This window comes from Suncus etruscus, chromosome 11 (assembly GCF_024139225.1).
Source record: "Suncus etruscus isolate mSunEtr1 chromosome 11, mSunEtr1.pri.cur, whole genome shotgun sequence".
NCBI lineage: Eukaryota > Metazoa > Chordata > Mammalia > Eulipotyphla > Soricidae > Suncus > Suncus etruscus.
The window spans coordinates 57,531,311-57,547,821 of NC_064858.1; the positions used below are offsets into that span (position 1 = coordinate 57,531,311).

Here is a 16,511-nt window from a genome sequence, read left to right on the forward strand (position 1 = left end):
TTATGGACATATCAGCATGGCAGCTGATTGCACTAGGGCCCTAAGGAAGGGGCAGGGATAGTCCATCCCCTCACCTCTCCCTGCAAAAGCTCTAGGGCTACACACACAGATCCACCCTACAATTGTCTCCTTGCAATGACCCAGCTTTACCACCTCTTTACTCATCTCTGCAGAGACTCCTAACTGCCAACAAACTCCAAGTGTGCTGGATTTGTGGCTGACATTTTTGGGGAACTTTGCAACAAGGTCAGGCTGCCTCCCCTCATGCCTCTGTACTTTCAGAAGTCACTGAAGCCATATTTGCAATACAGAGCCAATCACATAGACTCATAAAACTCTTGAAAGAGAGGTCCAACTAGCAGGAAAAATCTCATGGACATACTGCCCCCCATGAAACACTGCTGTGGCAAATGATCCCATTGCAAGATATGACAATTTTCACAAATTTTTTTTTAATAAAGTCTTTTGGTAACTATTTTTTTAAAAAATAACTCTAATGTTTTTATAACATTTAGTTGCATCAAACAATATTAAACAAATTATTCATATCTGCCAAGGGGTAGGTTGAGAAACTGATGACAACAGTGAAAGGAATGTTACACTGGTGATGGGATTGGAGTTGAAATATCAAATGCCAGAAATAAATGTATTATAAACAACTCTGTAAAGTACAATGTCTAAAATAAAGAAATTTAATTAAAAAATAAAAAAGAAAATAAATTAGAAAGGCTGGTACAAAGAATAAAGTGCTTTGAATTCATCATTGACTTCACTTCTGAAATTTTCTTATGAATTAGTGTTTGCATAGATTCTAAAAAAGTCTGACACATTTGATATATATACAAAGAGTGAGTTAGGAATTGAGTAGAAAAAATAAAAAATTAAAAATTAAATCAATTTAAAATTATTGCAAAATAGGGGCAGGAGAGATAGCACAGTGTTAGAGCATTTGCCTTGCATGTGGACCCAGAACTAACAGTGGCTCGAATTTTGGCATCCCATATGATCCCCTGAGCCTGCCAGGAGTGATATCTGAGCACACAGCCAGGTGTAACCCCTGAGCACTGCCGGTGTGCCCAAAAACCAAAAAAAAAAAAAAACCAACAACAAAACCAGAAAAATTATTAGTGAATAAAGTTTCCACTAGGATATAGTCCAGATTTCAGGAGAAAGGAATGAGAGCAGAGCAGAACAATTAGTTCCAAGAGTGAAAGACAAAGATTGCCAAAGAATGGTTGCAGTATTGCTAATAATTATCAAGCTCTTTCTTCGTGCTGTTCCTTTATATAGGACTAACACCCTAAGAAGTCATTTGTTATTCTTATTTCACAGTTGAGGAGATCAATACTGATGGAGGTAAGGAAATACCCAAGATCACACAATTAACAAGACTTAGAATTAGGATTCGAACTTTGGCCCGTCTGAGCCAATCACATTAGACAAATGGCAAGAGGACTCTTGAGAACAAAAATATCACTCATCTAAAAAGCAGAATGAGAAACCAGTTCTAGAACAGAAGTGTCACAAGGAGAGAGTCAATAAGATAAAGGAAGGGAAAGAATATGTCCATCAAGGATTTTAAATGCTAACCCAAAGAATGTAGACTTAATTAGCTAACAAACAAGTAACAAACTCTGTTAAGTAGAACAAACTAAAACTCAGTAGTGGACAAAGTATTCTCTATATTTGTGAGAAACAGAGACTGGTGGGTGGAGGAATTTGTCTATGGAAAATTCTGAGCCAGAAAGAGGTGATCAGGCTTTGGATGACAATGAACCCAAAAGATAGAGTGTCAAAGAAATTGGCTTTGTGCTCTGATATCTGTGGGCCATAATAACTCATCTAAAGCCAAGAAGGCAAGATTAGATTTCCATTTCTGTACCCAGAGCTCTGAAAATAAAATGCTTTGATGAAGGGGTTTGTCTTCTATTTGATACTGGCACTATAATCTTCCTATGTTGTGAAGAAAGTAAAGCATCTAACAAATCCTGTGCTTTGATTATCTCTTTGAACTCCATCACATGCTATCACATTATCTCTTGCCAAACAATATTTTGTGTTTGTTTTCTGTTAATAAAGGCCATTGTTGGAAGTACATTGGAAACTAATGGGGCTACATCCATTATACTAAAAGTTAGGGAGCATGTGGTGTGGGGCTCAGACTCAAAGTTTTGCACATACTAGGCATGTGCTCTAAACTTGGAGCCATAGCCATGACCTCTAGCTATGATGAGTCTTTTCCCTTGGTTATATAGTTTTTCTCTTTCATTAGAAAGTGTTAATAGGGGCCGGGTAGGTGGCGCTGGAGGTAAGGTGTCTGCCTTGCAAGCGCTAGCCAAGGAAGGACCGCGGTTCGATCCCCCGGCGTCCCATATGGTCCCCCCAAGCCAGGGGCGATTTCTGAGCACATAGCCAGGAGTAACCCCTGAGCGTCAAACGGGTGTGGCCCAAAAACCAAAAAAAAAAAAAAAAAAAAAGAAAGTGTTAATATATTACTTTATTAATTTATAATTGTAAATAATTTTATAGAATTTCAGATGATCTCTATATAGGTGTGATAGCTGTCACCAGATCAATAAAATATATGTATATATACATATATAAATATAAATATATAAATATATGTATATATATATATATTTGAGATCTCTCCCATATGTGGGATGAAAAAGAAACAGTGAGGTAAAAAACAAGAGTCAAAATGATCAAAACTGAGTATTTTGGGGCTGGACCGGTGGTACAGTGGTTGGGCATTTGCCTTGCACTCGGCTGACCTACGAGGAACAGCTGTTTGATCCCCAGGCGTTCCATATGATCCCCCAAGCCAGGAGCGATTTTTTTTATATTTTATTTAAACACCTCAATTGCAAACATGATTGTGGTTGGGTTTCTGTCATGTAAAGAACACCCCCCATCACCAGTGTATATTTTTTTAATGGGGGAACTCTCTAGATTGCTTAAGTTTGAGCCTTTCTTTCTTTTTTTTATATATATATATTTTATTTAAACACCTTGATTACATACATGATTGTGTTTGGGTTTTAGTCATGTAAAGAACACCACCCATCGGGCCCGGAGAGATAGCACACCAGTGTTTGCCTTGCAAGCAGCCGATCCAGGACCAAAGGTGGTTGGTTCGAATCCCGGTGTCCCATATGGTCCCCCGTGCCTGCCAGGAGCTATTTCTGAGCAGACAGCCAGGAGTAACCCCTGAGCAATGCCGGGTGTGGCCCAAAAACCAAAAAAAAAAAAAAAAAAGAACACCACCCATCACCAGTGCAACGATTTCTGAGTACATAGCCAGGAGTAACCCCTGAGCGTCACCGGGTATGGTCCAAAAAACAAAAAGAAAAGAATCAAACAAACAAACAAAAAAACCCTCAATATGTTGTCTATATAATTGAGCTTACAGGGCCCGAGAGATAGCACAGTGGTAGGGCATTTGCTTTGTATGTAGCCAGTCCAGGACAGACGGTGGTTTGAATCCCAGCATCCGATATGGTCCCCTGAGCCTGCCAGGAGCGATATCTGAGCTCAGAGCCAAGAGTAATCTCTGAGCGCCACTGGGCGTGACCCCCCCAAAAATAAAAAAATAAATAAAAAAAGAATTGAGCTTACCTGGGCTATGTGGTATGGGGAAGCTAGAGGGACTCAGTCTCTCTAGATATAAAATATGATTTAAAGTATCATATATCTTGATACTTCAATTAAAATGCTTTGAAAAAACAAAAACAAACAAAAATAGAAAATGTTAATATGCTTATTTATGAATGAAATAAAATTATTTTTGTTATTTTGGGACACACACACACACACACACACAAAGTATTTTGGGCCACACTAGGCAGCATTCAGGAATTACTTCTGGTAGGCATAGGGGACCATCTGGGATGCCCGAGAGCAAATCCAGGCCAGCCACATGTAAGGCAAACGCCATACCTGATGTGTTACCACTTCAGCCCAAGCAAATTTTTTTATTACAGCAAATCCAGCTTGAAAATTTAGCAATGGAAGAAGACATTGCTGTCTCCTTGCTTCTCTGCAGGGCTGCTTTCTGGCTACAGTGCTCTTTATTCCCTTTGCCATGTTCATTCCAGCCTGATTAGAGTATAAGGGCACTTGGTACACACATAATAATAACTTGGAGCATTGTTTGTGCAATATTATCCTCTTTTCTCAGAAAGAACTATTTGTGGGAGAGACACAAACTAGCAAAGATACACTCCCTGGAATCTCATACTGTATACAGTTCAATTTTTCCTCTGATTTTACTGAATAATTATTCAGAAGATAATCCATATTTGTTATTTATTATTTATTTATTTGTTTAATTTTGGTTTAGGAGAGGTACCTGACTCTGCTCAAAGGTTATTCCCGGCAGGCTTGGAGGACCATATGGGATGCTAAGAATCAAACCAGGGTTGGCTGTGCACAAGGCAAATGCCCTACCCTCTGAACTATTGTTCCAATCCCTAAAACAGAAACTGTTTGTTTATGTATTTATTAAATCATTGTGAGATACGGAGTTAAAAGTTGTTGATGGTTGAATTTCAGTCATACAATACCCTTCCCTTCGCCAGTGTTCATTAACACCAACAAGTTCCCCGGTTACCCTCTTGTCCCCTTATACTCAGCCTGCCTCTATGGCAGATACCTCTCTCCCTCTCCTCTCTCCCTCTCTTTTCTCTCTTTTCTCTCTCTCCTCTCCCCCTCTTTTCTCCTCTCTCTTCTCTTTTTTTCCTCTCTCCCCCTCTTTCCTCTCTTCTCTCTCTCCTGTCTCTCCTCTCTCTCTCCTGCCATTCTCTCCTCTCTCTCCTGCCTTTCTCTCCTCTCTTCTCTCTCTCCTGTCTCTCTCCTCTCTCTTCTCTCTCCTGTCTTTCTCTCCTCTCTCTTCTCTCTCTCTTCTCTCTCTCCTTTCTCTCTCCTCTCTCCCCTTTTAGGCACTGTGGTTTGCAATATTGTTACTAAAGAGGTATTATACATATCACTTTACTTTCTTTCAATTCTCAGTTCTTGTCCAGAGTGATAATTTCCAACTGTGATTGTTATGGGAGTCCTAGAAGATACTTTTTAATTGCTTCTTTATGCCCCAAACTAAGAACAACTGGTTCCCCTCTAGACATTAATTTTCAGTCCTAGGAATCCATGGCAATTTGGCAGGAGAAATTCTACTCACACTGGTCAGAGGCCTAGCCTTAGCTCCTTGGGCATCAGAAGTTTCTTTAACAGATTTCCCCACTAGATTGCCCTGTGATTCTGGATATTCAAAATCAGGCACGAAAGTTGAAAAGTCAGAACTTTGCTAGTTTTGGGTAAACATAGGTGACGATCTGCTCCAGACATAGGCATTTCCAAAAACCAAGGTGAGAGAAATTGATTTTGTGGCCCACTAAGCAGCATTAAGCCTCAGAATGAATGGAAATGCTTCAAAATGAGAGAACTTGGGTCCAATCAACTTGGGAAACTCTCCTGTGGAAAGAACCAAGTCAGAGATGTGTGGCCTAAGTTTCTGGGAAAAGGCAGGGTCCCTTTTTCTGACACTGCTGAATTCAACTTGCATGTGGACACAAGCATCTTGGACTCTAGAGGTACATATTGGCCACTCTCTGTGTCTTGTTTCATCTTCATAGCAACCCTCTGAATTCAATATGAGTGTCATTTGTGTGTATTTTTCCAGTGAAGGGAAGTAGGTCCGATGCTTTTAAATGCCCAATCCACTTTGGCACAGAGGTGGTAATTCAGTGGCAAGGAAACTTGGATTTCCACAAAGATAACTGTGCCCTTTTCTTTACTATGCTATTACCAGCTTCTGGAAACTTCTATATAAATTGTCAGTTCTAAACCTCACACCATACACAAAAAAGATAATTGATTCTTAGTGCCACCATTAATGCTTTTCTGGCTTCCTACCTATTGCCAGGAAACACAGGTTTTATGCCTTCCAGAGTAGTGTGTCACACACAGCAGGGGGCTCTAAAAAAGAACTTTCTTCAAGTGCTAAGGACACCTAACACTTCCATTATTCTTTTCATTTCTAGAAAATGAAGTGGCAACTCCAGCCCCATCCCCAGAAGGTGAGTGAAAATACTGCCTCACTTATCCAGGAGGCAAATGCAGAGCATCCAATCCAGCAAGATTTAGCCATCTTCAGTGCTGTGAGCACTCATGAAGAAGTTGGATGGTGGTAATTGTGATAGGTTTATAATAATGATAGCAATATGCTGTGGTTATGTAACCCTCTCAGGTTGATCTAACTTGGGTAGCATGTCTTTTGTTTTTGTGGTGGTTGTGGGCCACACCCAGCAGTTCTTAGGCTTTGTATTCAAGGATCACATCTGATAGTGCTCAAGGGACCATATGGGGTGCCAGGGATGGAACTCAGGTTGACCCACATGCAAGGCAAGCACACTAACCACTGTACTATGGCTCCAGTTCTATGGATAGCTTGCTGACAAAACCCTTCATGGTGTGCAAAAGTTGTTCTGCCTGTGTTTTCAAGTCATAAAGGCTGAACCTCTGAAGGACTGAAGGACTAGCAGCATTTTTTCTACACACTTTAGAGCAAACAAGACCTACATCTTCTGAGAGCAGGGATTAGACCTTTTACCCCCCACAGCACTTGACATTCTACAGCCCTTTCCCAACTTGAAGTAAGCCATCATAAATCACCATAGGACTCTGAAGCTCCACCTCAGAGCTTTTATTTTTGATCCACTGTAATCAACCAAATGGTAATAACAACAAATAGCGGAGAACCAAAAACAAGCATTAATGAGTCCCAGCAAACTCCTTAACAGGTAGAGTGAGGGTTTGATGATACAATCACCTACATTCACATATTCCTAAAATTTGAATAAAGACAAGCCTAAATGGAATAATCAATGTTCAACAAGGATATCAACAATCACTTTCTCTCCAGTCAAATGGCCCCTAACTTGGAGGCAACCAAAGTGGTGTGCAGTTTTCTATGATAAGACCAATATACTCTTTCTCATCACTCTTACTCCTTGCCCAAGATGAGGACTAGCATCCATTGAGGAGTCACTCATGGAATACAGAGTGGTCCATAAAATACTTGCTGATTGTTAGGTGCAAACGTACTGTACCAGGTATAGTAAGAAATTATAAAAATATAAATAGAAAACAGTTCTCTGTATTCAGTTTCTTATGGTCAAGTAGAAAATAAAACACCCCAGAGAACAATTACAAATCACTATGTTAAAACCTCAAAGTATTGTAAGAACCTCCCAAGGTGGTATGTTCAATGCAGACTACTCCAAAGTGAAATGCGCTGTGAAGCCTGGAGTTGTGGGGTGTACTGAGAATAGGACTTGACGAAGGCAGCAATGTCTAGCAATCCATTTTCTTGGACATGTTTAAAGCTCTTCTATCCTGAACATCATTTTTAGGAGAGCAATTTGAGAAATCTAAATGCTCTTTAGAGCATCTTTGACCTGCTAATGCCAGATTTGACTATAAAATTCTTAAGTAGTTGAGAAGAGTATTGCAAGGGTCGCAATGAGTTCAAATAAAGACAAGACTCATCTTTTGCTTCCTCCCAACCCAGTGTAAAAGTATGACCTTTTGCTTTGAATATTTTTTGTTTACTCCTTATGTGGGGAGGGGAAGCACACCCAGAATTGCTCAATAATTAATTCTGGATCTGAGCTCAGGAATCATTCCTAGCAGACTCCTATGGGGTCCCAGGGATTAAGCCTGGGTCTGCCATATATACAGTAAGACAAATGCCCTAGATATTGGACTATCACTCTGGTCTCTGACATGCAAACTTATAATTTATTTGTCCAACAGTAAGTACACTAAGAACCCACATGTCCTCACAAACATCATCTTTGCTTTCTGTTCTCCAGATTATCGTCAGTTTTCTGATTTTATCAATAGTATATAATCAATTATATTTCTCCCACTTTCTGTTTCATAATCACCACACAAAATTGACCTCCTATCGCTAAAACATATCTCCTTCAAATGCTGCTAAAATAGACCTTATTAATTAAGATTCAGGTCCCTTTTCATCAATCTATAAAAAGAGCTCATGTTTGGTGAGACATATTTGTCAGTTTCTACACTAATAAGATTATAAATCAAACGACTTTAGCCAGGCAAGCCTGAGGTCATTTCTCTGGGACTATGGTTCTTACTGCTGCTCTTATTCTGAATATTGATGAGTGCCCCAAAATATTTGCTTTGAAACTATCACACAATATAAATATTTTATAATATATATTAATATATAATATATATTATATACAGTATATAGTTTTATCTTAAAGTTTAAACTATTAGAAGCAATACACGGATCAAATTTTCCTTAAAAGTCAGTGCTTTGCTGGGGTCTAAATTAAAGTGTCATATTTTACTCTCAATACTACTGCAGTCTGGCTTAATATAGTCCCAGAATTATTAAACATATTTTCACAAAACCTGTACTGTGTATTTCAGTATTTAAAAATATACATTAAAGGGCGGAGTGATAGTGCAATGGTAGGGCATTTGCCTTTCATGCAGCTGATCCAAGACGAACCTCAGTTTGATCCCCGACGTCCCATATGGTCCCCCAAGCCAGGAGTGATTTCTGAGCACATAGCTAGGAGTAACCCCTCAGTGTCACTGGGTGTGGCCCCAAAACCAAAAATATATATATATTAGAAAAGTAAAATTGATTGTATATTTAGAAAAATAAATCATAATTATAAATTGCTGTAAGTAAAAGTTTAATGTCACGATTATTCTGTTTAAAAATAAATAATTTATACTTAGTGTAATAAATGAGGTTGTTCCATCATTTATGATCTATTCTGTTGTCATTAACTCTTATTTCCTTCCTTATGCACCCATCTTGTACTTCACACATAATAAGAAACTATCTTTAAAATACTTTTAAAAATATGCTTGTACTTTTCACACAGAACCAAATAAAGAGAAGGAGGCTGGAACAGAACCAGGAAAAGGTGAGTTGCACAGAGTGATGTCAGGTTGAATTCAGTAAAATCACAAGCAAAAAGACAACAACAATCATTGCCAAATAGAATTCCTCTACATTACCTTTAATCAGTGTGGTTAGGGGTTCTTTCTTTGCATTTTATCTGTACAATTAAAGCATCATAGTAAAAATGGTGCTTTTTTTGAATTTTTATTGTGGTCGAAGTGAATTACAATTCTTTGACAGTATTATTTGAGGAACATAGTGACAATGAGTGAGGGGCATTCCCACCACCAGAGTTGTCCTCCCTGTGTCCCTGTTCCCAGCATGCATCCCACATCTGCCTCCTTTTCTCCCGTAATGCTAGTGCTACTGTTCCCCCCTTGTACAGCTTGTTGTAGATTGGGTATCGATTCCGTTGTCGTTGACTTTGGATTTGGTATTCATGTCTGATCAGTTTTTTATTTCCACCAAATGAGCATTCAACTGTCTGGTCTTGGTAAAAATGGTGCTTTGATCAATTTTTATTTCCACATTTCTTAAAGAAAAATAGTAATGATAAAAATATTACAAGAATGTGTTAAGATGACAGAAAAGTAATGTAGGTAAATATATTTGTATCATCAGTTTTAAAAGTTCATTTGTGTAATGAATACTGTCGTTGAAATTTTGGAATAAGCAATTATTTCTAATTATAATGGGATATTTCTTTCTTATTTTTGGATAGGACTCACTCAAAAGCATATTAAATTTCTCTTTGTTATTACTATGACAAATTTCACTACCTAATTCCTATGATATTATTGTCTTCTATAAATTAGTAAAAAAATTTTTTTTGCTTTCTTTCAGTATTTTGGACTAGTGTTCTTCAGCAACTTGAATTTATACTTTTATAAATGAGCATATAATGTTAGTGCACTCATTTTGTCCTTGACCTTAATGAATGCTAATTCTCAACCGCAGTGGTCCTCAAACTTTGGCCCGCGGGCCACATATTGTATTTGTATCTGTTTTGTTTCTTCATTGCAAAATAAGATATATGCAGTGTGCATAAGAATTCGTTCATAAGTTTTGTTTTTACTATAGTCAGACCCTCCAATGGTCTGAGGGACAGTGAACTGGCCCCCTGTTTAAAAAGTTTGAGGACCCCTGCAAGGGTATTTGCTTAGGGAGTGCAGACAGTGCAAGCTCTTAGAATTTGAATTCATGTGTGGGTTCAAGGATGTTTGGACATCCTGGCTGAAGTTACTGTAACACTATTTTCCACAAGGCATATGGCATCTACCTCTGTTTCCAAATTTGGAAAGGTACTTGTACCAAGCTGCAAGTCTCAACCAACAGAGCAGGTGACGTAATCCCAGAGGACAAACTGTCAAAAGTTTAAACAAAACTGTGTGGTATCTTAATCTGAAAATATGAATGCTGAAATAAGAAAGTGCCTTTCTGTTAAGTTTAAATTAAGCAATCCACCAACTAGGCAACCAATCAATATTTTTTTTCTTTTTGGAGAATACATTAAAAACAAGATTATATGATTAAGATATCCTCAAATTAGTAATAATATTCTCTCAATCCAACATTTTCAGAAGTAAAGAAAATGGACAGTCCATCATACATATATATACATATATATATATATGAACTGCTATGTATATTTGTTCTACAAATATACACAAGAAACAAATCAGTTTAAGAGGGAAAATGACATCCTTAGCTAAATAAAGAAGGTGGGGGGAAAGTTACTTGTAAATATATAATACGCCTCAACTATTATCTACTTTCATTTAAGGCATGAAAATTTCCAGAAAATACTTCAGTCAAAAGAGAATGCAATAATCACTGTTGTGTGTGTATGTATATATATGTATGTATGTATGTATGTATGTATGTATATATATATATATACATATATATTACTGGTTGATAAAGAAATCTTGCAGGATTTTATTTTAAATGCAAGAGACCTTTCTCCAAAATTTGCTAAAATCTTTCCTGTCTTCCTCTCCCTCAGTTCTCAGTTCATTTGATAGATTTTTAACCTTTCAGCTTAAGTTTCACTCCTTCATAGAAGCCTTTACCCACTTTCCCACCCCCCACCAATCCGAGCTCGCGTTCATATCGCCTTCCTTTTCTTGATTTCTCTTGGACCAATGGCCTCGTTTGTTCAATCGCTGTTTTTCCACTTAATCTAATATTAGTAATTTACTCTTCTCCCAACAGGATGTAAGCTTTTTGATCTTCAGGCACTGCCATAACAGCTCTTTGGTCTCCTCATCTCCTTCCTTCTAGAGTCCTACAAATCTGCACACTGCAATCTCCTAAAAAGTGACCGTGGAAAAGATGAACAATTTAATTTCTGTATTTGTTTAACTGCCGCTCATGTAGTGGATAGTAATCACATGAGATATTTTGTTACATTTAATGCATTTGCAGGGCAAGAAATGAATAGCCCATGAATTTTCTTTGTCATTAAGGGTAAGAATAAAAGACCAGCTCTTTGCATTCCAAGGGATCATTCCCCTTACAGTAAAGTGACATTTTTTACTCTAATCTAAATTCACTAATTAGTAAAATTGGTTAGACCTGGGGCCAGAGAGGAAGTATAGAAGTCACATATCTTGCATGCAGCCAATACTGGCTCAATCCCTGGCATCACATGTCCACCACATATTGCTGGGTGTACCCATGGAGACCATTGAGCATACCTGGTCTCCTGAGCACTACTTGACTTCAGAGTTCTCACTTCCAAATAAAAAGAAAAAAAATATGGTGACACTGAGATGTAGTACCTTTTCAAATTTTAGTTGGTACATGAAGTGTATCACTCAGTAGCTATGAGTATCATTCTTAGCATTATTCATGGGAATGCTGCATTCATATTTTCCTCAGCTTGACCAAATTGTATTTTTAATAGTTTAGAAATGTTCTGTGTTTGTTGGTGTTGTTGCTTTGTAGTCATACAATGTTGCTTGGTTCATATATAAATCGCATAGATAGGGTTTATGGTTAACCTTGCTAGTTTATTCAGTAACTAAGTTTCTCTCTCTCCTTTCTCTCTCTCTTTCTCACTCTCTCTCTCGCTCTCTCTCTCTCTCAGAATCAATTTCCCAGAAAAATTTTATTACTGTTTGTTTGATTCTGGATTTGTTTATTTAGATATTCTGCTTTCTAGCACTGCCGACTTTATTCTGGAATCAAAACGATAGAGACAACAATACAAAATAATTTAAGGATGAGGTAATAGTCCAAATGGTAGAGTGTCTGTCTAGCGAGTGCAGAGCCCTGAGTTTGATTCCCTACAATGTGCTCCCATTACCCATCACCACTTAGTCATCCCTAAGCACACCAGGTGTGATCCTATGTTTTTGTTTTTTAAGAAATATGTTTGACTAAACAGTAATACCAAAATCAGATGTAAAATCTCCTATCTGGATGATCATATAAAGAGGCAATAATCTTATAAATTGCTAACTGATATGGTTGGCATTCTAGAAAATTTCAGTGGAGTGACAATATATCTTACTATATTTTTAGTGGCCCCTGATACCTGCCTTTTATTCTAACATGTGTTTATTTGACAAGTTCTTACTACATGGCAGGTATGAGAGAGGACACTGGGTCTGAACTTCTGGATTTGACTTTAGGGAACTTTCGAGGAGAAAGAAACCATTACCAGAGGATGGTATCAGTTTCAGAGAGCAATAGGAGTCACAGAGGGCCATGAGAAGAGGACAATGGAAGTGATCAAATGGAATCGTGTCCTATGCTGACTGATGTGGTCAAGGAAACTTAAGACAATGAAACTAACAATTATCTGAGAGTTTTGTTAGACTTGTACATATAAACACAAAACTTCATTGAATGCTCTTATTTGGCTTAAAATTGTTCTAGTTTCCATTTTATATCCTTTCTTGGATTTGCTTGAATTTAAAATTTTTATTTTCAAGTAGTTTTTACAAAAATTTTAAGTCGATATTATATATATTTTATTAAAATCTTGAAATAGGTTATAAGAAAAATGCTACTAAATATTGAATTTATGCGTGACAATATAGGAAATGCAAGTTATTTTATTTGGGGGTATGTAGCATTTCAATTATCTCTTTAATTGTCTCTGAAACACAGAAATTTCCTGAGATCTTAGGAATACCAATACTTCTTCAATGAACAATTTCATGGAATGTTAGTGGATAATCTAGGAGAAAAGGATTTAATAGTTCAGAAAATAACTGTCTTATCATTTATGTTCTCAAACCCCAGTGTTAGTGTACATTAGCACAACTTAAGATTCCTAAAATATTTTTAGTAAATGTTCACACACACACACACACGCTAAAATGAAATAAAAGTATGAACTTTACTTTAGTGCATTTTTCAACTTTTTGTATTTTTTTAATTCTAAAGAAATGTGTTTTAAGGTAACTGAGTATTATAATATTATATAAAATTTAGGTATATAACAATATAGATCAGTATCTAAATGCATTGCATTAAATTAACCACTAAAAATCCAAATTTATCCTTCACTATAAAATTGGCCCTTTTTCAATTAACCTATTCCTTTATATACTTTCACTGATGAAAAATTTGGAATTATAGTTTAAAAGAGAGCATTTTATTTAGTATATTATTTTAGTTCTTTGTGAATAGAATCATGGGATTGGCCCTTTCTCATATGATGATTTCACTAAGCATAATACTATATAGGTCTCTCCATATTGCAGCAAATGCAGGATTTTGTCTTTTTTTTTTTTTTCTTGGTTTTTGGGTCACACCCGGCGGTGCTCAGGGGTTACTCCTGGCTGTCTGCTCAGAAATAGCTCCTGGCAGGCACGGGGACCATATGGGACACCGGGATTCGAACCAACCACCTTTGGTCCTGGATAGGCTGCTTGCAAGGCAAACACCGCTGTACTATCTCTCCGGGCCCAGGATTTTGTCTTTTATAGTATTCCTTTATTTATATATATTATCACTTTTTTTAGTCAATCATCTGTCAAGGAAACTGATTTGTTTTTGTAGGTTAACTTTATTTAGCTACACATTTTCATTTTTCCTTCCAAAAATCATATAAAAATAACTGTGACAAATAAATCTCACATATTAGAAATAAAAGATGGAATAAAAAAATAAATAACAGATGATTTGACTGCAAATAACAATTGTATATTCTGTATTAGGACTCCTAGGAGAAAATAATAAATATTGTATATCCTGTAATTTTACAACACCGACAAGAGCAAGACACATTTGTGTGAGTCTGTTGTCCTACTTGTGGATAGAGTAAAACTCATTGATTTAAAAAAGCACTTGAAACTTAGCAAGCATTTAGAACAAGTTCATTTTATGCACTATCAGATAAAAGATTTGGTCTGAGGAAAGAATAAGTACAATACATTTTCATCAAGTTAAAAAAATACGTCGGGGCCAGAGCGATAGAACAGCGGGTAGGATGCTTGCCTTGCATGTGCTCGACCTGAGTTTGATTACCAGCATCCCACATGACCCCTTGAGCATGCCAGGAAGGCATCCTGAGCAAAGCTAGGAATAGCCCCTGAGCATCGCCGGGTGTAGTAAAAAAAAAAAAAAAGACACACACACAAAAAATATGTCACTATTATGGCATTGTTTTAGAACATGACCTAATAAGTTCTCTCATTTTACTTATTTTATTTTATTTTATTTTATTTACTTTTACCCCTGTTTCTTAGGTCATAGCCAGTGGTGCTAAGGGCTAATCCCTGCGGGTACCAGATCATGATAGAGAAGGAATATAGGTCTTCCACTTTCTTCCACTTTGGGCGAACTCACAGAAAGCAGTCACACATTTGGTTTGGGTGGGGAAAGGATTTGAGTTACATTCAGCAATTCTCAAGAATTATTCCTCAGGAGTGACTCCTGACACTGTTTGGGGTGCCAGAAATTCAAATAGGGTTACAACATGCAAGACATGTACCTTACCTCCTATATTACCTCTCTGACCTTATTTTCCATTGTAAGAGTCACTTTACTTCCATGTGTACCACCCAAATCACAAACCAATCCAGTCAGAGCAAAGGTGCAGGTAAATGAATCTCTCATCTCACCCCTATAGACTTAGCAGAACCTGTCAAGGGTAATAGCAAGCTATCTCAAACCACACATTTTTTTCAGCTCCTTTAATCACAGAAAGATATCTCTGAAAATTCTGTGTCCTTAAATATTAAATGACTCTTCTCTAAGGTTCAGAAGATATAATATTAATATATCTCTATATATTATATTAGCCATTTGATAAAGAGGCAATACAAACACATTCCTGGTTGACAGTTTGAGAAAAAAAATTGAGGCTGGTAAATAATGTTTTCAATTAAGTAAATTTTTTTAAGGTTATAAAATGTATCATTTTACCTCTCCTTGTTAGAAACATTTGTTTGTTTGTTTGTTTGTCTGTTTATTTTGGGGCCAGAAGTGCTCAAGGCTTACTCCTAACTCTGAGCTTAGCAATCATTCCTGGTGGGCTTAAGAGACTATATGTGATGCCAGGTATCAAACCCTGGCCAGCTTTATGGTAGGCAAGTACCCTACATATTGCACTATTACTCCGGCCCCTGATCAGGAACTTTTAAATCAATTTTCAATTAACTATTATGTGTATTGTTTTATGTATCTTAATTCATAGAGTCATATGTTTGTATTTTCAAACCCCCAATTATGCTAGTATTTTAAGTATAAATATTCTTTTTTGTTTTTGTTTTTGTTTTTGTTTGTTTTTGGGCCACACCCGGTGATGCTCAGAAGTTACTTCTGGCTATGCGTTCAGAAGTCGCTCCTGGCTTGGGGGACCATATGGGACGCCGGGGGATCGAACCACATTTGGTCCTAGGCTAGCGCTGGCAAGGCAAACACCTTACCTTTAGCGCCACCGCACCGGCCCCAAGTATAAATATTCTTATTACTTATACAATACTAGTCTTCATGCTTTAGAAAGAGAGAAATAGAGATTCAGATGATACTAAATGCCTAATTAAGCATCTAAAATGTAGACACTTTGAAATTCAGACATTTTTAAAGGAAATGTTGTATGCTACCACATATAAAATACTAAAAGATATATTTTGAATTTCATAAATGTACTTGGATAATATTTTTAATTAGATAGCATTGAATAATAGCAAAATAATCTTGGAGATCGTCCTGTAATTTTCACATAATAATCCTTGGTAAATATGCTAAATATGATATATTGATTTATATTAGTGTTGACAATTACCAAAAATAATCAAATAAATTAATCATGAAACTTTATCAAGAGCTCAGGGGAATTAATTTTCAAACAGTATAAAGAATGTTATGTTTTCCAACCTATGTCCAGATGAGTTTTTATGTGAACTAAAGTCGTTGACTTTAGTTACAAAACGAGAACTTGAAAAACACCTTCTTCATTGATTGTGAGGTTCCATATTTAGTGCTCATTTCTTTGCCGAGGTGCTCCCTTCATTTCATTCTTCCCATGCCCCCAACCCCTCTATTTATTTATTTTCCTTTTCTTTTCTGACACATTTAAGCTTAATCTTTCCAGAATCAA

General features: G+C 36.9%; 1 protein-coding gene across 1 annotated transcript in view; it reads left to right on the plus strand.

The window, feature by feature from the left end:
• Positions 1–16,511, plus strand: part of MYBPC1 (myosin binding protein C1) — a 95,305-nt gene that overhangs the window by 15,002 nt on the left and 63,792 nt on the right. Inside the window, exons 2-3 of the mRNA XM_049782943.1 lie at positions 6,039–6,074; positions 8,931–8,972. Coding sequence (XP_049638900.1) covers positions 6,039–6,074; positions 8,931–8,972 — 78 coding nt within the window. The remainder of the gene's footprint in view (positions 1–6,038; positions 6,075–8,930; positions 8,973–16,511) is intronic.